Source organism: Eublepharis macularius, chromosome 15 (genome assembly GCF_028583425.1).
Source record: "Eublepharis macularius isolate TG4126 chromosome 15, MPM_Emac_v1.0, whole genome shotgun sequence".
NCBI lineage: Eukaryota > Metazoa > Chordata > Lepidosauria > Squamata > Eublepharidae > Eublepharis > Eublepharis macularius.
The window spans coordinates 55,978,242-56,001,490 of NC_072804.1; the positions used below are offsets into that span (position 1 = coordinate 55,978,242).

The window sequence follows — 23,249 nt, forward strand, 5'->3', positions numbered from 1 at the left end:
ATGGACACTGAAACTAGGTCCTGAGGCTCAGAACTCCTGAACCGGCCTGTGAAAAAAACTGCTGTGACTAAAAAGTTCTGGTAGCTGAAAGAGAAAAGAACAAAATCCCGTGAGCAGACAAGCGGAGTCAACCGGTACCCTTTTGTACGTTTCTTTCCATGCACAAAGTTTAGGATTACCAATAGCTTAAGGCTTCTAGGATCTTACCCCTTCACCTACTTCTCAGACTGTTGATGGATGGACACAGAGGAGACACACCCAAATGCAATTCAAGAAACACCCTGAATCCGGCTTAAAGCATATATATGCATTTTATTTACAACATGAGATTTCTAATTTTTTTTTTAAAAAAAGAGACAGACATTTCTGGCCCCATGCAACACCCTGGCTGCAGCTGTCTGACCAATGGGGGGGAGGGGGAGAGAAATCTCTCAGCCGTTACAGCTGCCAGGTCACAAATCCTTCCAGGTCCAGCCAACAGCAACCATCTCATGAACCAACTGCAGTTTCCAACTGTACAAGAATCTGGATGAACCAAGCCTGCGGCACGGGGCTCGTCCTCATAAGAGACATGGGATGAGGGAAGGGGGAGGCAAAGGACAGGGTCTGTCCACGAGCTCTGGGTAAAACAGGCAGCACAGGGTGGGAGCAGAAACGTGCACGGTTCCTGCCCCATAATATCGGAAAAGAAGGAACTTGCCTACAACGTGAGAGGACACACCCTGACATTTCACAGACCAGAGGTATCCAGCTGCACACACTGACAGCATCCTATGCACTTAGGACCAGCCCCAGAACCCTCCATCAAGCCCTGGCTTGGGTGGCAACGCCGCAGGAGTCTTTTGGCGGACAAGTCAGCATGGAAAGGGTCCTCCGACGGTTGAAACTTTGAAAACAGATGCTCAATGTTCCTCAAATGGTTTCCCCCTCCAAACCGTTAAACCTGATCGGACTTTCAAACACCACTCCAAGATTCCCTTGAGTCTCGTCCAGACCGCTGTGGGTTCGGAAGGGCAGACAGCAAGCGTTTCCAGCAGCCAAATGCATTCTCCCCCTCCCCAACCTTTTCCTGTTCCCCCTCTCCCTCTCCGTTAAAAGACCCTGGCTGCTGCAGATCAATAGTTTTTACAGGCCAAGCTGCCTGCCCCAAATCCCGCAACTCAACACTCCCCCTGCTCCTGGAAGGGGAAAAAAAAAAGAGGGCTTTGTTTCGAGCCCAAAGAATTGGCTTCTCGAGTCCTGGGCTGCTCCAGAAAGGAACTTTTTCAACGGATATTTTGGAAGGAGACGAGGCACACACTGGAGAGGGGCTGTGGACGAGTGTGCGGCAAAAAGAGAATCCTGGTTTGTATCAAAGGCACGACTGCAAAATTAGAAGTGTGGGTAGAGTGGGGGAGAGACTCGAGTTTAAACGTTTCAAGGGTCCAGTTCACCTATTCTGAATAAGCACCTTGTGTGTGTTCCTTTGAATTTGAGGAGGGTCTGGTGGGACGTTGGTAGCCCCCAATCTGTGGTGCGGACAAGGGTTAAAAATATGAGGCTTTCTTGATTCTAGCTCTTTTGGGAGTTCCTGTGACACCAGGAAACAGAGAATACTCGGTCCACCACCCACCCGGTCTTTACATCAACCTCCTTGGCCTAAAGTGATGCAAACCCTCTTGTCCTTCTCTGCAAAGCTGGTGGACAACAGACCCTGCAACCTCCCTCCTTAAAGATCCCCCTTTGAGGGAGCCCAACGCAAAAGGAGACCCCTCGGCCTTCCGGCTGGGCTGAGGCCAGCCAGTCCCTTTCCTCCCAAAGTGCCCCTGGCTTATCTCCATCAACCAGTCCCCAAACACACCAAAGGGCTCTGTGGTTCTCCAAATCTCTGACCACGAGGTGATGTCCTTCCCAAAGGAGAATTTCTTGCTGCCGTTTTCCTTGAGGAACAGGTTCATTACTGGAGAAATGGACTGGTGGAAAGGTGCTTGGCCAGAAGTCTTCCCCGCCGGCCCACTGCCTGCAAAGTGAGGGGCGCTCCCCTCTTTGGAAAGAACAAGATCTGTGAGGATGGCTGACATTCCAGCTGGACAACAGTCCGTCCCCCTGCGAGTCCTTCGTTTGAGCATCCGGCGGCTCTTCACAGCACACTGACCCGCTCTGCTAAGCCCTTCATCTCAACCTCCTGCTGCTGTTCTTCCTCCTCTTCTTCGTCCAACCGGCGAACACGCAGATGGTCGGGGTATGGCAGGCCGTGCTCCGTGGCAAACTGTTCCCATCGGGCATCGTCGCTCTCATGGGTGATGTAGCGCTCGGCCATTCTGCTCTCTAATTCACGGAGGTCCAGCCATGTTTGGTAGTCCTGGAGAAGGGGAGACAGACAAAATGGGGTGGGGTGGGGAGAGAACAGACAGCTTGGGAACAGGCACATTTTACAGACTTGCATCTTATTCCAGATTTCCTGCTTTTCACAGCTGTTTGGACCCTGCTGTTTACCCCCCCCCCTCCCCACTTCATAACCTTATATATAAATATGTCGGCCTAGTTAGGTCTCATGACATCTATCCAACGAAGCAGGTTCTAATTTACAAAAGTTTGGCAGGAATAAAATCGTCCATCTGCTGGAGGCCTCCCAAAACCCTGGCCTGGCATATTATCTGAGACAAGGGTGGGGAGTCTATTCCTTTGGTTCAGAGTAAGTGCTGTATATGGTGCACACATTTCAGCATTCTACAAATTGCTGCTAACCTGCACCCTTCAAGGAACTACAAATCCCAGAGTTCCCTTGATGAGTTATGAGGCAGAAACCAAAGCATTGTAGGGCTCTTTTCATCTATCCTGCGTAGGTGACCCCTCCCCATTGGTTTGGTGTCGCATTGCTGCCCCCTGCTGGAAGAGAGCTTCAATGTCACGTCTCTCCATAAACGCCCAGAGAGGTGGCATTCTGTACGCGCCACGCACAGCCAAATGTAATTCTGCAATACTTCTAGCCTGGCTAACTACGTTTACAAAAAAACCTTATGAGCTATCAGCAGACCCAGAGCTGTAGAGTCAAGCGACTGTGGTAGGGGGTGGGGGCTGACAAGCTTTGTACTCTGTGTTAACTCTAGGTGGGTAGCCGTGTTAGTCTGTCCGTAGCAGCGGAAAAGAGCAAGAGTCCAGTAGAACCTATAAGACTAACAAAATTAGCGCTAGGGTAGGAGATTTCGTGAGCCACAGCTCACTTCTTTAGATACTGTGCCTGGCACAGGAAATGACTCCAAACTTGCTCTACCCCCCTACCCCACCCCAATACCTGTAGCCAAGAGTGGCTGAGAGATTTATCCACACTGTAGCGTTTCCTCATCTTCACCTGCAGGAGGTTGTTGATCAGGTCAATGGCTAAGAGGAAGGGAAAGCATAAGGGGAGGGAGAATCATTAAACCCGAGAGGCGAAGGGAATTCGTCATGTGAATTTCAAAAGGTCTGCTGTGTGTGCCCTGAAATCTTCGTGCAGGAATCAAAAGCACACCTGGGTAACAGAATGCCCTGTCCATTAACCAAGAAAGGCGGGCGAACATTGGAAAGCAAAGTAATAAACTCCCATCAGACTGGAGAAGGCTTAGGTTGCAATTTATTTTGCTGCACTTTCACAGGAGTTTCCCAGGGAAACCAAATCCTTTTTTTTTATTTCAGAGGGCATCTGGGAGTCAATAAAGAGTTTGTTTTCCAAACTACATCTCATACTACTTTCCTCAACTACATCTCTCATGCTGCTGGTTTTATCATGACAGTTTCATTGTCAGATTTTAATTTTGCCTTCTTTTATACTATCTGTTTCAAGTGCTATATATTCCAAAAAACACTTCAAAAATCTGGGTATGTCAAATCTGGGAGGGTCATCAGAACCCATTATGGTAACATCCAAAGAGCTGGTTAGGACTTGGAAAATGTTAAAATCTCATGCACCCCAGGACATTGGGATGGCATGGGTTAAAATCAAGTTAAATGTGTTTCCCCCCCTCCTGCATATAAACAGCCTAAAACTGTCACTAGAACTGTTTAGACCCAGCTTAAAACTGGGTTTAAACAGCCTACAAAATCTGTCTCCTCCTTTCCAAGCTACAAGTAAATTTCCATTAGCAGGTACCTCCGACTGAGATCTGGCGCCAGGGGTTCGGTGGGTACATGAAGGCAGCGTTCTGGATCTGGTCACTGATATCTTCATCTTCATTGAAAGGGAAAGTGCCACTCAAACTGACGTACATGATGACGCCCACCGACCACATGTCCAGAGAGCGGTTGTAGCCCTGGTTGAGCAGAACTTCCGGTGCCAGGTAGGCTGGGGTGCCCACTACAGAACGCCGGAATGACTTCTCGCCAATGATGCGGGCAAAGCCGAAGTCACACAGCTTCACCTGGGGGGCAAAAGCAGGGAGCCCTAACATTTAATGGATTGTCGAGCACCGTGGAGTTCAAAACATAGCCAGCCGAGACAATCCTGAGAATTCTTGCTTCCGGTCTTTAAAGACAGCATGTTTCTAATCCCAAAGACTAGACAGAAGCTGGAGAGAAGTTTTTGCTAAATGACTTGAGAGAGGAGACCTTGGCAGCTGTTTGTCTCTTTCCAAGCTGTTTCCCTAACCCCTGTTGGTCTCAATATTTCTTCCTCAGTTTTACAGCAAAAAAAAAAAATCTTATCAAGCATAGGGACTGCATCACTCCTATGTTCTGCACAACACTTATTTATTTTATTTTATATAATTTATATTCTGCTCCTCCCCCCAAGTGGGATCTAGTGGTACATAAGCTTTCGAGGGCTAGAGCCCATTCTGCCAGATGCATGAATAAATTTCTCTTATCAGCAGACGGACAAGGCAAAGTTTTAGGCGGGTAATGGAACAGCAGGACTGGACTCCAGCGGCACCTCTGAGACCAGTAAGATTTTTAGAGTGTAAGCTTCAAGAGCCAGAGCTCCCTCGTATCTCATGTCTGAAGAAGGGCGCTGTGACTCTCAAAAGCTTACACTCTAAAAAACTTGTTGATCTCCAAGTTGCCACTGGACTCTCATCCTGTAGACCAGGGAGAAAATATGAATAATGAAAAGACAATGAGGGGCAGAAATGGCCAATGTGTGGCTTCCATCTTTGTCATACACACAAACACACACAGACACACATATATGACAATTCACGTTGTGCATCTTGACAAAGCTTCCGGCACAATTAAGCGGTTAGTCTTGTAAGGTGCCACTAGCTTCTGGCAGCAACTGACTAACATGACCACTCCACTGAAATTTATACAGCGCTTAGTGCACTGGTAGCAAATTAATTTTTTTGTAGGAGGAGAGGCTGGACTCGGCTACCACTTCCCATCCTGGAAAGAAACCAAGTCGTCCCTGCTGGCCATTTTTATTGGTTCTGATAGGAAAGCCAGGCGAGGCCAGCAAGGTCCGACTGCGATTTGGGATGGTTGTAGCACCAGATCTTTTCCTGTCACGTGCAAAACACAGGAGGAGCTCCAGAACAGACCTACCTGGGGAAACGGCTCGGCTGAGGCCAAGAGGACATTTTCTGGCTTGAGGTCGCAGTGTACGATGTTCTTGAAATGCAGGTGCCGGAGCGCCACTAGGATCTGAGAGGGGAGAAAAGACTAAGTGCAAGGGTGGGAACAAGGTTGCCAGCCTCCAGGTGGTGGCTGGAGATCTCCCTGAATTACAACTGATCTCCAGGCAACAGAGATCAGTTCCCCTGGAGAAAACAGCTGCTTTGGAGGGTGGGCCATATGGCATTTATACCATTCTGAGGACCCTCCCCTCTCCAAACCCTGTCCTCTCCAGGCCGCGCACCCCTCCAAATCTCCAGGAATTCCCCAACCTGGACCTGGCAACCCTAGGAGGGAAGGAGCAGGCGGCCAATCGGTTCACAGCACTTCTGCCTTAGCGAGCGTCTTGTAACTGACCCTCGTAAAGCAAACCTCAACATGCATTAAGGTAACAGTGACAAGAGGTGCTCTCGATCCACGCAGAGATGCCACTTGCAGAGAAGCCACGTCTCACTGGCAGAGCACATTCTCAGCTCCAAGCTTCCACCCCAGCAAATTCCCTCTAAAGGCAGCAGGTACCAGGAAAGACCTCGCACTGCCGAGGAGCAACCGACTCCGTCTGGAGCAGTCGGATAGACTCCTCAAAACCTCTTGGGCTGGCCCCATTTATTGGGAAGGGGTGCGCGTTTTCCTCCTACTGAGCGCAGAGGGAGAAGAGGAGATTGGGAAAGGATCTCTTTAATAACTGCCTTCCTTAAGGAGACCGGAGCGAACCTGTGCTTGAGCTATTGTATACTTTTCTTTTTGACTGGGACCCAAGGCAACTTTTTAAATCGTTCTCATCTTTCATTCCTTTTCCCACACCTGGTATCTGATGAAGTGAGCTCTGACTCCCAAAAGCTCATAACCCTGGAAATTTAGTGGGTCCTAAAGGTGCTACTGGACAAGGTGCTCAACGACTGCCTTGTGAGGTAGAGTAGGCTGAGAGGTTGTGACAGGCCCAGAGTCATCCAGGGAGCCTTCCATGGCAGAAACAGGGATTCGAACCCAGTTGTCCCAGGCCCTAACCTTGCACTTTAACCACATTTCCACGTTAGCTCTATGCTGCAATTCGCGGAAGAGACTATTCACCAGCAAGACTCCAACGCCACCCAGTGGCCATTAGCTGAATCACTACCTCGACAGCCCTCTGGAAGGGACGGGGATTGGGTTTTTTTTTTTAACCTGTGTGATAAGAAATTTGGTGAGCCTTTCCGGGAGCCGCCCCTTCTCCGAAGACAGGATCATTTCCAGCATGTCCCCGTGGAGCTTCTCCATCACGACAAATACTTTCTCCGGCGTCTCAAACATGCATTCGAGGTTCACAATCCCGGCATGTCTCAAACTCTGCAGAAAGGCAGAAAGGGAGAGGCTCAGAGCCTGGGGCAGGGGGGGGCCTTTAAGTCACCTTCCCCTCTGCAAAATATCATCAATGCACTACGAATGGTTTTCTGAATGCATGGCCCCCTTCTGTTAATCCCAGTGTGGCTGGTGCATCCAACAGTGCTACAGAAGCATCGGGGGGAAAAAATGGAAGGAAGAGTAAAGATGTGTATATCAGGGAATTCCCCCCTCCCCAAAATCAGGCTGGTCAGAAAGAAGGGCCAGGGTGCTACAACTCATGAGCATCGTACATCTAAAGTGCACCCAAAATGGCCAGACGGTGTAAGCATGGCGCAGCACGTGGCTACCGCTGCCTCCATATCTTACAGGAGCCTAAGCCGATACTTATGATCACCACCACAGCCTGGGTGTGAGTCGAAAGATCCCTGGAAGATCTACTAGCACCGCAGGTGGCGGCATGGCTCAGCTTCCTGTGGAGCCGGCTTCGCTTCCTGATCTGCCCCTGGACACAGCAGTCTGTCAGAGCTGGCATTTTTTCCAACATGAGCTGAACACTACGACTTGCACACACGCCACAGTGCGGGGCTTGAGAAATCCACTACGCCCAGGAAAGGATTTACTCGTCAGGAAAGGTGGCCGACTGCCCAACTCCACTCACCTGCAAGATGGCCACTTCGTTGCGCAGTTGGCTTTCCTGTTTGGTAGGGAAACGGAGCTTGTCGATCACTTTCACCGCCACGTCCCGTCCCGTCTTTCGGTGTTTCCCTGCAAGGGGAGGGGGGTATCACAAGGGAAACTGCCTCTTAGGAAGAAGCTGGTGCCCCATCAAAGGCCCGGACCTCTTATGTCAACCCCCATACTTCTCCCAACCCAGAGAAAGCCTCTGGGAGAAGGAAACACACACAACCCAACATGCAAAGTAAGAAAACCACGCAAGCATCTGACGAAGAGAGCTGTGGCTCTCGAAAGCTTATGCTACAATAAAGTTGGTTAGTGGTGCTACTAATGATGCATCTGACAAAGAGAGCTGTGGTTCTCGAAAGCTTATGCTACAATAAAGTTGGTTAGTGGTGCTACTAATGATGCATCTGACAAAGAGAGCTGTGGTTCTCGAAAGCTTATGCTACAATAAAGTTGGTTGGTCTTAAAGGTGCTACTGGACTCTTTACTATTTTGCTACTACAGACTAACACAGCTAACTCCTGTGGATCTATGACCCTTTATAATTACACTACCGTAGCTTTGGTTCGAAGTTATCTATTTTTAAAAGCTGGTGGCGTTTATTGAAACTGTAGGCTTTCCCCCTTATTTTATTGTTTTATTTATTTATTTTTATAAATTTTTATTGGATGGGTTATTATACAAATATAAAAACATACACAGTTAACTTTCCATCATATTGTAATACCCCCCCCACCCTTCCCCACCCTTTTCCGTTGACTTCCGACAGTTTTCCATTCCCTTTATTACCGCTTAAATAAAATAAAAATTTTGTTGTTTTATTTATTGATGGTATTTCAGCATTTATGATTTTACTGCCAAGAGGGTGGGGAGGGGAGGAGGGGGGATTCCCTAGAGGATGAACAGCTGGGACAGGAGAAAAACGTAAAGACTGATCAGACACCCGCACTGTTTTTTCACAAAGTGGAGTCCATGGTTAGCGGCATCATAGCTCTCAGATGCCATGACACGGGTAGGCAAAAGAGAGAGAGCCAGTCGTTCGTTCAACCCCGGTGCCAGTCAGGGCTATACTATATGGGAAGAGACGGTTCTTCAAACCTCTGCACGAGTTGCACCGGATACAGTCGAGCCTGTCCTTGCGCTTACCTCCATAAACAACGCCAAACTGCCCAGAGCCCAAGACCTCATCGGGGAAGATCTGGTATACAGTGGCAATATCCTGTAAATGTACAAGCCATGGAAGGAAAAAGTTATTTTTTCAGGGATAACCCATGAGAGCAGGCTGCAGGCAGTGAGAAACGGGACAAGGTCAGGAACTGACAGGAGAAATCAGGGGCAGGGGTGGGGGGGACACACGGAGGGAAGACCGGGAGGACTCTTACCACGTTCTCCTGGATCTGACTGTTGGAAACTGAGATTCGCAGCGATGCTTGCCCTGAGGAAGGGAGAGGCATAAATCTTACTGTTCTTAGTTACTTCACTGTGGATTTTATTAACGGATTTAACAACTGAGAGGTTTGTTTGTTTGTTTTTAAACTAGTTTTTAATTGATTCTTACTGCTTTGCGATTGTGTTTCAGGGCACTGTCAGCAAATTACCGCTTCCTTTTTAACGCTTTCTTGAATAATTATTAAAACAAACAAAAGCATTTCTTATCTCTGTGTTTTGTTTTATTATTTGATAAGCTGCAGAGCATTATCTGTATTGGAAAGTGTAGGGTACACATTCACTAAATGAATAAATACATACAGTCAGGAGTCGGCCTGTTTATAGCAACCCTCCTACACACCTTCCTGGCAAGACAGACCCCCAAATTCTTGTAGGGAACAAGGAAAGACCCCCAAATTTCGTGTTTCCGAGATTAAGCCACAAAGTGGTAATACACAAAGAGACCACTAGGGGCCAGTGCTGTGCTAAGAGCATGCTCAAGAGGGATGCCTCAATTTAAATACAGGGAGCAACTTAATGGGCGTGCGGGGGGGGGGGGGGGTTTCTCTCTTGGACACTCACTGTGGGGTGCCTGCCCTTGGGCACTGGGAGCACCCTGGAGGATAACAGGCATGAGGGCCTGGCGGATGGCGTTTTCCCAAGCCTTCGCATGTTCCTGGCTGTCTCCGCCATGCTGGTGGCTGCTGCCGTTGCTGGGGCCGCCGTTTTCTCCGACGTAGTAAGTGGCTTTGGCCGTTATGATTTCAAAGCAGTGAGGGTTTGCTCCTGCTGGCACCAGGGAGAAGTCCTGGGCTGGCTCCACCGCCAAGATCTCTGACAAGGGGATCTCCTAAGGAGAGGGGAGAAGGAGACAGAAGAAAAAATTAGCTTCCTGAGACATTCTTCTCAAAGCGAGGCTGGTAAGCATTTTGTGCACCTCTGGTGCACACACAGCTGCACAGAAGTAGACACAAAAGGAAGAGTCTCCTCTTTGTTCCAGATCCAGAGGAGTTAGCCAGGTTAGTCTGTAGTTGCAAAATAGTAAAGAGTCCAGGAGCACCTTTAAGACCAACCAACTTTATTTTAGCATAAGCTTTCAAGAACCACAGCTCTCTTCGTCAGATGCAACTTTATTGTAGCATAAGCTTTCGAGAACCACAGCTCTCTTCGTCAGATGCAACGGTTGCATCTGACAAAGAGAGCTGTGGTTCTCAAAAGCTTATGCTACAATAAAGTTGGTTGGTCTTAAAGGCGCTCGTGGACTCTTTACTCTTTGTTTTAAAGAGAGAAACTCCTAGCCCCTAAGACTGGAAAGAAAGGTTCAAGAAAAAAATACAGACAGAGCCTAATGAAATCTCAGGGGCCAGAGGAGATGGCATCTGACTCTTCTAGTAGTCAGGGGGAGGTTTTTGTAACACACACACACACCACACACACAGCTGCCAAAAGTATTAGAATATTCAGCTCAGAGCGAGGGGCATTTGCCACCAGTTTATAGAGAGAGGAAAATATATTGTGCAGGTTAAGGGAAAGAGACGGGATTGCTAGGCCAAGAAGACCAAGTCAGCCACGCCCCCGGGGCTTTCCCCCTCCTGGAGACATTGAAGAGGAAGGGATCCTTACCTTGTAGTAGCGGCTGCTGGTGTTGTTCTGAAAGAGGGTGAGGCATTTGCTATCCAGTCTCCAGTAATGGCGTTTCCGCTGGGGGAGGAAAGAGAGAGTTTTAAAAGGTCACAAGGACAACACAGAATCGAAAGGAGGTAAGAGAATCACCCAACCGGCCCCTGACCAGACATCAGGCTTCGCACATGCCCCAGCCTGTTGTAGAATTATTTCCCTCCACCCCGCACCACGTGTTGCAGGCCAGAGATAAGGACCTAAAGAGCATCATTGATACCATCCCTGCAGTTCTGTCACCGTGTAAAGAGTTCAGCAACATGCAAACAGTTCTCTGCCTGCAAGGAGCTTCCACAACTAAAAATCTGATAATGGGAAGACCACAAAGGAGAGGGAGGTAGCAGCCACAGCAAAGAGGCTAAAGATACTGCATCGTCCTTTATCTCTGTATGCAAAGCATGGCACCTCTTCTTCCGATCCAGCTGACCACGGACCCCCGTGCTTGAGCCGTCCCCCCCTTACCAGGGTGTCCTTGTTGCTGAAATGAACCACCCAGCCCTCCTTCAGAGCCGTGCTCGATTTGCGGGTTGTCTGCCGGACCGACTGTACCACTCGCATCAAGGGGATGTACCCCACGGAACTGGAGAGGGAATGAAATGTTTAGACTTTGCTGGGCTACAAGGCACCGCGACTCCGTTCCAATAGTGCACAAAACTGTGGCGTGAAGTTGGGCTAGTAACCTTAGTAACTCTTAGCCAGGGCTTTTTTTCTGGGAAAAGAGGTGGTGGAACTCAGGACCGCACAATGACATCACTTTGGGTCAGCTGGAACAAGGGGGGAGTTTTTAAAAGTTTAAATCGCCCTCGGCGAAAATGGTCACATGGCTGGTGGCCCCGCCTCCTGATCTCCAGTCAGTGGGGAGTGTAGATTGCCCCCCGCGCTGCTCCAGTGGCGCGGAGGGCAATCTAAACTCCCCTGTGTCTGGAGATCAGGGGGCGGGGCCACCGGCCATGTGACCATTTTCAAGAGGTGCCGGAACTCCGTTCCACCGCGTTCCCGCTGAAAAAAAGCCCTGCTCTTAGCTGTGGTTTTGCAAGGTGTTTACACGCAGTTGTCCTGGCTTGCTTTCCAGAGCTGCCCTGACTACAGTACAAACCTGGACAGCACCCATCACTCTGCCAGAGAAAGAGCAAAGGCAGTAAAAGCAGCCCGTCAAGGAAAATCAGGTTTCAAGTAACCATCGGTGGTGAGCAGCATTTTGGCTTCATGCACAACCACAGTGACAACAGACCACGGTTTTGTGTGACGTCTCAGCTAAGTGTCTCTCTACACGAGACGCCAGGGAGTGTGTCTGTCAAGTATCGGGAGACACAATGTTAGCTGGGAAGCGTAGTTTTGAAAGACAGAGCCGGCGGAGATCGCTCTGGAGGGGATGGATTCTCTCACACCCCTTAGCTGCCTCTGCTATGCCAGACTATCTCCCCTTCTGAAGCTTTTACTCTGCTGCCCTTGCTGTCTAAAACTTTGAATTAATCAAGCCTTGGTAGGGCAAAAGCTCCAGAAGGGGAGACGCCAAAGGCAGCGGAAAGTTATGAGAGAATTCGTCCCCTCCAGAGTGATCTCTGCCGGCTCTGTCATTTAAAACTAGGCTTCCCAGCTGAAAGAGGGTGAGGCATTTGCTGCATCTTCTTACATGTGAAGAACACGTGTCAAAAGCATTGTGTAGAAAGACTCCTAGCCACTATTTCTGTGAGCACAAGGATACACTATTCCCATATTTAAAGAGGTTTCTCACAAGGCAGAGAACTACTGGAGGGGGCAAACGTTCACCTTTAAAGCAAGGATTGGGGAGGGGAGGGGAGGGGAAGGAGAAACCTAGTACGTCGTCCCAGAGGCAAAACAGCCCCCGGGAAGTTATTCTTCGCAAGGCAGTGGGATGCAACAAACCCAGTTCATGGGACACCTTTGCTTCCGTTGCCCCGCTGCCTGGCTGCTCTCACTGCTAACGGACAAAGTTGTCACAGCAAGGGAATTTTTAAAAAATAATTTTTATTGTTTTATATTATACACACAACGACGAATACCACACAAGAAAATAAAACAATACGCAATCATCTGATAACTTCTTATCCAAACAACAGTTAGTGCCTTCATATTATATAACTATTACCAAGTAGAAAAATAAAAGGAAAAAACAATGCGGGCGGAAAGGGAAAGCTTCCATCCAATTGGCTATAAATCAACATAAAATTATTAAATCTGTTTCAGAATGAAGTCCTCTAATATAATTATTCAATACCTTAGTCAAATGTTCAAATAAGAAAATGTTTTTAATGTTCAAATTAGAAAATATATTTAAAAGAGCTATATTCTGGAAATTCTATTAAACAAACAATGAAGCTATTCCAAATCATCTTGAAATCATCTTTCTCCTCCCCCCCACCCCGAATTAATCTAATCTTGTTTGTTAATTTTTCAAGTGCCGCTATAGTTCTTAATTTAGCACGCCGCCTATCCAAGGAAATGTCTTTAGCATTTTTCCAACACTGAGCAAGCAGTCGCCTAGCTGCGACTAAAAGAATATTAATCAGTGTCTTTTGTTTACATTGGGAGTTTTCATTGGCAAATAAATTGAGCAGAGCTAATTCAACAGTAGGTTTTATTTGTTCCTGGGTTATTTCAACAATCTCTGTAAATATTAATTTCCAAAAATTTGCTATAACTGAATAGGACCGCCACATTTGTAAAAACGTGCCTAATTCACTGCAACCTCTCCAGCAATTTTTATTCCCTCTTTTCGTTAAGTGGGGAATCCTAGCTGGGGTCAAATGCCATGTTTGAGACACCTTTAATGCATGTTCTTGTAAACCTCAAAGCAAGGGAATGTTAAGCAAACGCTGCAACTTTTGAAAAGGAAACGAAAGGCCAGTTTGGCCAGAAGCAGAAACCTCAGAAACAGGGGCTACCATTGTGTTGGAGAGTAGTGGATATTCAGGGAAGCTTTGGAGGACGCATAAAAAGGCATCAAAACACACGGAGGCTAAACGGGAGTGTTGGGGATGAACTCTTCAGTCTCATTAGACTGAATAAATCTTTGAAGCCCAGACAATATTACATTTTCCAGGTTATTCAGTACAAACTCTGCGTTTACTTTATACTTCCACTATAGTGTTAGGATTAGACCATATGCTGGCTTTAGCTTTTGGGGGAAATACCAGTACTGATCATACAAAACAAATATTCCACCATTCTTACCCTCTGCGTGTGTGTTTTTTAAACAATCAAGTCACAGCTGACTTACGGTGACTCCATAGGGTTTTCAAGGCAAGAGACGAACAGAGCTGGTTTGCCACCGCCTGCCTCTGTGTACAGGCCCTGGGATTCCTTGGTGGTCTTCCACCCAAATACTAACCAGGGCTGACCTTTCTTAGCTTCCAAGACCTGAGAAGACTGGGCCAGCCTGGGCTACCAGGTCACTGATGGTACCAACCGAATATTCCACCCTTCTTACCCCAAGAAATTTATCACTCCCCACATTTCTGAAGACATTAAATTTCTAAGGAAAGGAGGGAGGGGCAAAATTAATTCAGGGTCTCTTCAAGGGATGCCCCTCCTTACCTTTGTGATTTGCTGATGTCGTCGGGGTCTTCATCGACCCGGAACTCATTCTCCGAGTGAGATCCAGGAACGATCCCAGAGTCATCCGATTCGTCCATGAGGGAGTTCTTCTCGGCCTCGCTGAGATCGCTGACATCTTCCATTGACACATCTGGGGAAGCACAGTTGTGGTTAACACACACAACCAACCAGTCACTGTATGGCATAGGCCAGGCCCACCCCTACAACCAGGCAAGAGCGGGGGTTTGGGGAGCAGGTGTGGAAGGGGTGCGTCCTCCGCCGACTCTGCTACTGCCTCACCCCTCACCTCCCACCAAGGAGCCAAAAGAGCCACTATGCCCGGGCATTTTGAAGCCTACAATGGCAAGCCACACATGCCCAATAATAATATTATTTTATTTATATACCGCCCATCAGGACAACTTAATGCCCACTCACAGCAGTTTACAAAGTGCGTTATTATTATCCTCACGACCAGGGATCATTTTGTAGAAAAAGAACTGGAGGAACTTATTAGCATAACTCATTTGCATATGCCACGCCCCTTGCCAGCACCAGAAGTATGTCATTAGCATAACTGATTTGCATATGCCACACCCCCTGACATCACCTATCTTGGCTGTTTTGAACCCAATCCTGGCCATTCAGGGCTGAAATTGGGCCCAAAATGGCAAAAAGGGGCTGAAAATGGCTGAAAAGGGCCCAAAATGGACAGGATCGGGCCGCTGCTGAGCGGGAGACTGATCCACCACCTGTCAGAGGCCGGATCCGGGCTGTTTTGGCCCCAATCCAGGCTGAAACGGGCCCAAAATGGATGCGTCAGGTGGGCGGGGCCACCTGTCACGGGACCTCTTTGGGGAACTGCCAGAACTGCATTCCTGCGCATTCTCCCTCGAAATGAGCCCTGCTCACAACAATCACCCTATGAGGTGGGTGGAGCTGAGAGACCTCTGAAAGAGCTGTGACCAACCCAAGGTCATCCAGCCGGCTTCAAGCAGAGGAGTGGGGAATCAAACCTGGTTCTCCAGATTAGAGTCCTGCCACTCTTAACCACTACACCAAACTGGCTCTCAACAGAACTTCCCGAATCCTCACACCTTACAAGAATTCAGAAAACCTTATTGGGCATAGATCAAGATGGTTAGCCGTGTTTGTCTGTCTGTAGCAGTAGAAAAGACCAAGAGTCCAGTAGCACCTATAAGACTAACAAAATTTGAGATAGGGTGTGAGCTTTCTTGAGCCTGTGGCCTGTGGCTCACAACAGCTCATACCATGCCACAAATTGTGTCAGTCTTATAGGTGCTACTGGACTCTTGGTCTTGTCTACTTATTGGGCATGTACAGCGCATTGTCCTAGGTGTCAAAATGCTGGGGGAATGAGGATGGAAAGTGCATCGTCAGTTGTGGCTCCTCAGTTAGTGGGGAGCGGCCCTCGATCAACACCACCCCCGTTGACCATATGCCACCATTACTCTAAGGCCCATGACCGTCAAACCCGAGGGCCGCCCAAATCTCTACAATAAACAGGTACTGCTATCCTTTTAAAGTTTGCTGGAGTAGGGAACCTAGGGTCATTTAGCTGTCCTACCCCTCCTTTCAGCAAGAAATGCAGCCACTCACCGCTGCCGTTAAACAGTGTCTCCCCAAGGCAATCGTTAGGCACCCGAGTGGCGCAACGCTTGTGGCAGTTGAATTTGCAATCTGAAAAGGAACCGGAGTAAAAAGAACAGCAGAGTAAAAAGAACAACCCCAAAACTGGGCGCACAGCAATGCCTCGTGGAAGCCCACTGCCCATTCCTGCCCGCTTGCTCTCGAACGGGCGTATTGTCCCTGTGCTGTAACTGCCTGCAATACATAAAGCTGCCACCAGGTGGAGAATTTCCCGTGTTTCCCCATAAATTGTGCTCCCCACACAGGCATCCCAAATACATCAGTTCCTAGCAAAATGTACAGAGCAAAACAGAGTCATGGGCATTTCTCACTCACGGCAGACATGGAACTCATGAGGCTTCCTTCCCACCATTCCCAAATCCTAACACAGCATTGATACTCAATGGCAGTAGCTCTTTCTGGGAGCTGTTTCCACAAGCCGCCGGGTTAAGCGCATTAGGGGCACTCGGCGGTCCGCCTTAAACCCACCCTCCTTCAATCTCCTTATTCTTTCTCTTCCACCATTCCAAGCCTTGCCAAGTCACCAAATTCTTTTTTTTAAAGCACACGTCTTGATTCTGAACTCCACAAAGCAAAGCTATAAGCCTTTGGCTTTAATTGGCACAATTTATCCCACACAGTGTACATATCCTTGAATACTTTGGGGGCCTGCAAGAAGAGTCTCAGAGATCTGCTGACATGAGTTCCACTGGCTTCAACACACTCCACAGGAACACAAGCCAAGAAGTTCTTCAGGACTCACAACAGCAAATTCCGTCTCTTTCCTCCTTCCCCCTCACCAGCACCCCACCCCCTTCACCTTTGCATTGGAGTCCTTGGCGGAAAAGACCCTTGAGTAGTTTCTTGCAGTACTGACAGACGGTGGGGCGAGTGTACGAGTGGATCAGGAAGGTGTGGGGTACTTTGACCTTCGTCAAGAAGAGCTTGTCTAACTCAATGGGGCGACCGGTGTACGTGCAAGAAGTCAGCCGGCGAGGGATGAGCTCGGTTGTGCTCCGGTTCTGGGAAGGAAAATCAAGGAAGGGTCAGCTACAAGCAAACACCGAACATTTGGGGAGGTGCATGCAGTTGCCAGTCTCCAATTTTACTCTGCAGTTTAGATCAATGGAAATTCCAGCCAGCTTAGGCAGATTCATGCCCGGAAGTCCTATCCACCCTAGGGTTGCCAGCCTCCAGGTAGCGGCTGGAGATTTCCCGGAATTACAACTGGTCTCCAGGCCACAGAGATCAGTTCACCTGGAGAAAATGGCCACTTTGGGGGGTGGATTCTATGGAATTATGCCATGCCAAGGATCTTTCCCTCTCCAAACCCCACTTTCTCCAGGTTTCACCCCCTAGATCTCCAGGAATTTCACAACTTGGAGCTGGCAACCCTAATCCACCCACAACTGAACCCTGAAAAAACTGAAGCCTCAAGTCAAACCCCCAACTGTATCTGAGAATTAAATATTTGCTTTGGGAGGATGTGAATTTCAGGCGGCTTCACACAGAAGCTATTTCCAGGAAAGAAGTTACATGCGGCAAGTTCCTGGCATGGTACCAGTGGCAAAATAAAAACATGCATGCCTTTCTCCCATGCAACCAAGTACATGCGGCATTCATGTGGCTTTCTACATGGGAATCCCACAGTAGCAGGAGGGGGGGCAGAAGCCAACTTTTTACCCCCTCCTGCTCTTCCGTTCCCTAAAAATGTTGATTCATCTCCCTTCTTTTCAGAGTTCTGTACGAAATTGTCCCGCAGGAGTGAAAAATGTTATTTCTCTGAATTATTAGTTACGAGTTGGGAACCTGTGAGGCCCTGGGGGGGGGGCACACAAATAATCTCTCCGTGCCATATCTCCCCTTTAGGGACACTGCTAGCTTTTAGGAGGCAGGACGGGCCGATTTCCTCATCTCCCTCTTGAACTGACATAACTGCTTGCAGCATTCCAGCCTCAATCTTCAAGCTGTTCTTTTTCGCTAAAGGGAGGGACCGTCGTCTCTCTTTTGGTTAACTACAAAGCCCTCTCTTCCAAAATCCACCCCCAAGGATTTGTAAGGTCAGTGAAAGGGCCTGGTTTGGGTTGCTTTGACAACTGGCACGAGCTACCCAACTTACATGATAAGTTTCTAGTCCCTGCTGAACTTAACTGGAGCACTGACAAGGCCGAAACTTTTCCAGCCCCGGCAGGAGGAGTGGGTACTCACCAGGTCATCAGAGGCACAAGACAGTGAGTCCGTGGTAGTGAGGCGCAGGGACTGGGAGTTGACCAGCGAGGTGGAAGACAGGCGCCTCTTGCGAGCGCCACTGCAGTTGTTGGGGATGTTGAAGGCACAGCGCTTGTGGTAGTTCAGGCCGCACCCTGGGAGACAAAACCAGCCAAAGGTAGACATTGAAGCTTCTGGCCAGAACTTTCGGAGTTGCCGGGTAGAATGCTGCCTGCACACTTCCTCTTAGAGATTTCCACGGGCTCAGCTACACCTTACTTTCCATGTCTATTTTTTTAAACCCCTTTTTTTTTCTTTGACAAACGCAGCCTCTTGGATTACTTTATCATGGAACACAAACAAAAAGCACCGCATCCATTAGGAATACCAATTCCATCAGCATTCAATTAAGCATCAGGCATGCGAATGACTTAAAAGGCACCCGGTTAATCTTCTGCCAGGCCTTGGGGCAAATACAGAGTGAAGGTATGCTGTTTTTTTAAAAAGTCAACATGGTTTTGAAGGTCAAAAAGCAAGATGCTGCTTTCACAAAAGAGTAAAAAATGGCAGGGCGGTGAGCAGAAGGGGCCTAGCATAGCCTCACCGTCTTCCTGAAGTGTTAGCTTTCTAAGTGCAGGGATTTCTCAGTTTTGTTCTCTCACCTGCCATTCTTGAGAACAAGGTTTCAGATAGCGATGGGAACTTATCAGCCACAAGTATTTCATTTGAAATGTATCCAGAGGAGTCAGCTGTGTTAAGTCTGTAGTTGCAAAATAGTAAACAGTCCAGTATCACCTTTAAGACTAACCAACTTCATTGTAGCATAAGCTTTCGCCAGATGCCTCTGACAAAGAGAACTGTGATTCTCGAAAGCTTATGCTACAATGAAGTTGTTTAGTCTTAAAGGTGATACTGGACTCTTTACTATTTGAAATGTAGGTTCTCTTCCTTAACCTTAATCCTAAAGATGTGAACGGACAAATCAGATTTACAAAAAAAGATACCCTACTAAAATATGTTTATGACATCTGGGCCCTATTTTGCCATCAAACCAATAGCATAAAAGACTTACTGACCAAAGGGCTTAAAATTCAGCAAGCAAAACTCTACAAAGCCGTAGCAGCAGCGGAGAATAAAGACTCGAAAGAAACCTCGGAAGTCAAAGCGAGGTTGTATCTACGGCCACTCTTCAGGAGGGCAGAAAAGATTTCTCATGGAACGCAGAGTTTAGCTTTCCAAGTGTCTCAGCTCACTCTCAAAAGTAAAGGAACAAGTTCCCAGCCCTTTGGGCTGCACAGAGATGCTGGAAAATGTGTGAGCAACATGCACTGAAATCTCAGACGCTCAAAGCAGGCTCTAAAATGAGGCGGATGGGGGAGAGCCTCCACCACCCTGTCTCAGCCCTCATACAGGACCACGTAATGCCCAGTTTCTTCTCCTTCCCTGGCATATCCTTAGAAGAGGTCTTCTCCCTTTCTTTCTGGAGGGAATGCCTCTTCTCGGTGCATACCACCCGATGTGCAATGTGAAAAACTCAAGCGACTGATTGCCTGACTTGTCTTTAAACCATGGGAAAGCCCCGGCTCTTACCATCACACTTCAGGCCCTGGCGAACCAAGCCGAACAGCATCTCCCCGCAATGATCGCAGAAGGCCGGGGCCCGGTATGAATGCACGTTGAGGGCGTGAGGGCGGATCTGGAAGTCCTCAAAAGTGGCAGAGGCTGTGGAAAGGGAGACAAGAATGAGCCGCAGAAACTCTCCCTCTGCTCTGTCGGACACAGCTACAAATCCCTGCACAGCGGCTAAGCTAAGCGAGTACCCAGATTGCCAACCGCCAGCCCTATCTGATCTCACCGGAGCTGCCTGCCGAGAAGATGGAAGGTGATAGGACAGAAAGCATTCTGCACTTGCTCAGAGGCTCCCTTCTCTACTGCTGTTTCACATGTCCCTAGCGCAGGCACTATCATTCTGAAGTGTGGATTATCTCCAACTCCCATGAGCCCACAGAGGGGACGTGCATTGAACAGAAGTTGGCAACGACTGTCTCATACCAAATCCTCAGCCGAACTGGTTTACGAAGCGGCCGAACTGCCTGCCCTAAAACGCCTCCCAGTCTCCCGCTTCTGATCTCCCAATGGCCAGCTGAAAGCCCCCTTCGTTCCCTAGTTTGGCCCTTACTGTGCCCCATGGCGCCTGCTATTCCTGCCGACTCCCCTAACCCATCCGGGGTCATCGCTTCGTCCCACGAGTCACTGCTTTGCTTTGCTTCCTCATCCGGGGCCTCAGCAGAAGCTCCGGCTTCAACTGGGAGCTTCCCTACCAGCCTGTGGGTTCTCAAGAAGGCCAAACGCCGTCAGTGAGAAACCCGGGGCCGAAAGAGAGAGCCTCCCAAGGCCTGGGACCGATCCCCCCTCCCACCACTTCGAAGCTGACTTGCCCGAGAGCACCACTTCCACAAGGTCCCCCTCTTGGATGTCGCTGGCAGCTCGCACCAACTGCAGGATGTTGGCAGACGACGGGTCGTGTCTGAAGAGCAAGATCTTGTCGTAGAGGCCGTAGAAGCCACACTCTGGAAACTGGAGAAAAAGACGGAGAGGGGAAGAGCCCGTCAACAGGACATCCCAAGGCTGGTGGGATCAGCCCACGGGGCCACCGCACAGCACACGTCGGGTGGGCAAACGGTTCGAGGTCCCATTTTCATCTCAATCCCAAGAGACGCTGGGAGGCAGTTTAGAGTCTGGGGATCTTGCTGCCAGTCAGAGTCCACAATACACACCATTCAGCATTCAGGCAGCTCTTCCAGCATGCAAAGTGCTCCAAGGCAGGCATCTTGCAATCCGTCCATCAGCACTGTAAAGTAGGCCAATACCATCCCACACACTGCAGTGCCACCATTTTGGCAGCGACAAGAACATTTCAGCCACCCAATGTGCAGCATCAGTTCCCTGGTCTCTTAACGGACTTAGCACATGGCAGCTGCTGTTTATCTAAAGAGTTCACCCTTTTCCTCTACTCATTTAGCAACTTCCCCCCTGGTTTCTCATATTTTACTTAAAATATTCCTTGCCACAGAGACAAACGACTAGCTCCATCTCCGGACAGTTAAAGAAACTAAGCCCCTGCCATGCACTTCAATGCACTTTTGCATTGTTCAATTAACTCCAATGTAGCTTGAAGAATGTTAGCAGGTAACAGGTTAGCTTTGAAGAACAGAGTCATAGTGCTTACTGCAAAGAAAAGGACAGGTATCCACCATGTTTGGGGAAGCTCAAACCACTCACATCCTGAAAGGTTACGAGGGGTGGGTGGAGAAACTCCACAATTAAAGCCTGCTTGGGCACAACGTGCCAGACCAGCAGACGGCCAGTAGCTCCGTCAGCTGTAGCAAGCAGATCAGCTTCTAGCATCCAGGAAAGAAAACTTGGAAACTAGAAGGTAGCTGGTTTGTTGTAACTCTCTGGTAGGCTACAAATGATCCACCTGTGTCAACTTCACACCAAGGCAAGCAAGCTGAGTTTGCTCAGCTGAAACCCAGGTTCAAAGCCTTTGCCGTTCGGTAGGATGAAACCGCTAAGAAACCACCAACTTCTGTCATGTGTGAATGCTTCTAATAAGCACAAAGAAATACTTCTGCACACAGGTTGGCAGGCAGGTGCACAACTTTTAACCTCAGAGATGGAGAGCGTGCACTAACGGCAACCAAAGCACGCAACACAACAGCAGATGAACACCTGCGTTCTAAGAGAGTTTCTTTCTTTCTTTCTTTGCATGAAACTTTACACAATTCACCCTTTCGAGCTTTCTGGTTCCAAGCAGCCGCTATGCAAATACAGGGTGTTATTTTTAACTCAAAAGGTCTTCTGTCGGAGACGTTCACTGGTTCCAGTTGACCTCCGACCTCTCCCTTCCTTCCTTCCTGCTGCCAAGGAGACCTTTATATTCACTGAGTGCTAAAAGGAGACGACTCTTTATTTCTCCCCACTGCCTCAAGTATATAACATGTGCCAGAACAATGCCGTTTCTTAACTCTGGAAACTTGTAAAATTCCTCAAGAAGAGTATTTTGCTCATGTGTCAATAACAAGGGCTCAAGGAAACTAGATGCAGACCCTCCATGTGGAGAGACCATCTGCCCGCTGAATATCAAATGCTAGGAAAACAAATGCAGATGTGGCCACCACGCCCGCTTGTAAGCTTCCCAGAAATGTCTGACTGGCTGCCGCTGGCAACAGGATGCTGGAACAGGCGGATTTGGGGACAATTCAGGAATTCGGACAATGCAGTCCTACGCGCATTTATTCAAAAGTGAGGCATGCTTTATTCAACAGGGTTGCTTCCAAGGAAACAGCCACAGGATTGCAGACCTAGGGACCAATGTCTGACTCACGGCCCTGGGCAGCCTCTAGCCCCCTCCTCAAAACCTACCCCTCCCAGAAGTCCCATTGAAACTCTGCTGTCCAGGTCCTCAGCACTACATTTTTTTAAATTGTATTTTTAAATCTTTTACAAATAACAATCTTATTCAAATTTACATAAATGAAAATTACAATAGTAGGACATAGTGTAACCTTGTACATTATACTGCAAAGAGTGTGTTTATTAAAGCCAGTTTTAATATAACAAGTATAGGAAAACAACAGCCTTTGAAGTCATATCTTTTACCTTAATGTTGATGATGTTATACTTCAAAATTAGTAATTGTTTTGTAGGGCAGTTTTGTTAAAAGTAACTCATTTTTGGAGAGGAATTCTAGAGTCCTCAGCACTACTAGACAATTCATGGCTTGTCTCTCCTGTGCCCTTCCTCAGTGTTGAAATGCAGTCTGTAAGCTCCATGGGGCAGAGAATTCTCACCACTATTAGACCTCAACTCCCAAAGTCCTTTGGGGGAAGGCCACGACTGTATAACGGCTAGAGTTTGTAGCAGAGATGCACCCCAAAGAGTTAAAAGATCCACAATGAAAATCCACATGCCTGTTCATGCTAGCGTCAGAAACACATCGCAGCCCAGGAGTCACGCAATTCAATCCTATGAAGCATCCAGGCTCCCTGGGAACCCATTAGCCCTCCGATGGCCAATCAGCGAGCACTGGTGCACTGAAAAGACCCAACACGTACCTTCCCCCATGCCCCAGTTAAGGCATCCGCTTGAGATACAGCCAC

The 23,249-nt window shown here is 48.4% G+C and overlaps 1 protein-coding gene across 1 annotated transcript in view; it reads right to left on the minus strand.

The window, feature by feature from the left end:
* Nucleotides 1-315: 315 nt before the first annotated feature.
* The window catches only part of PRKD2 (protein kinase D2), a 29,414-nt gene continuing 6,480 nt past the window's right edge, over nucleotides 316-23,249 (minus strand). The window contains exons 2-18 of the mRNA XM_054999301.1: nucleotides 20,526-20,664; nucleotides 19,678-19,809; nucleotides 18,088-18,242; nucleotides 16,700-16,901; nucleotides 15,850-15,930; nucleotides 14,230-14,380; nucleotides 11,134-11,251; nucleotides 10,618-10,695; nucleotides 9,577-9,844; nucleotides 8,949-9,001; nucleotides 8,713-8,785; nucleotides 7,544-7,650; nucleotides 6,727-6,888; nucleotides 5,494-5,592; nucleotides 4,109-4,376; nucleotides 3,275-3,360; nucleotides 316-2,341 (exon numbers count right to left, since the gene is read on the minus strand). Coding sequence (XP_054855276.1) covers nucleotides 2,120-2,341; nucleotides 3,275-3,360; nucleotides 4,109-4,376; nucleotides 5,494-5,592; nucleotides 6,727-6,888; nucleotides 7,544-7,650; nucleotides 8,713-8,785; nucleotides 8,949-9,001; nucleotides 9,577-9,844; nucleotides 10,618-10,695; nucleotides 11,134-11,251; nucleotides 14,230-14,380; nucleotides 15,850-15,930; nucleotides 16,700-16,901; nucleotides 18,088-18,242; nucleotides 19,678-19,809; nucleotides 20,526-20,664 — 2,394 coding nt within the window. The 3' untranslated portion in view covers nucleotides 316-2,119. The remainder of the gene's footprint in view (nucleotides 2,342-3,274; nucleotides 3,361-4,108; nucleotides 4,377-5,493; nucleotides 5,593-6,726; nucleotides 6,889-7,543; nucleotides 7,651-8,712; nucleotides 8,786-8,948; nucleotides 9,002-9,576; nucleotides 9,845-10,617; nucleotides 10,696-11,133; nucleotides 11,252-14,229; nucleotides 14,381-15,849; nucleotides 15,931-16,699; nucleotides 16,902-18,087; nucleotides 18,243-19,677; nucleotides 19,810-20,525; nucleotides 20,665-23,249) is intronic.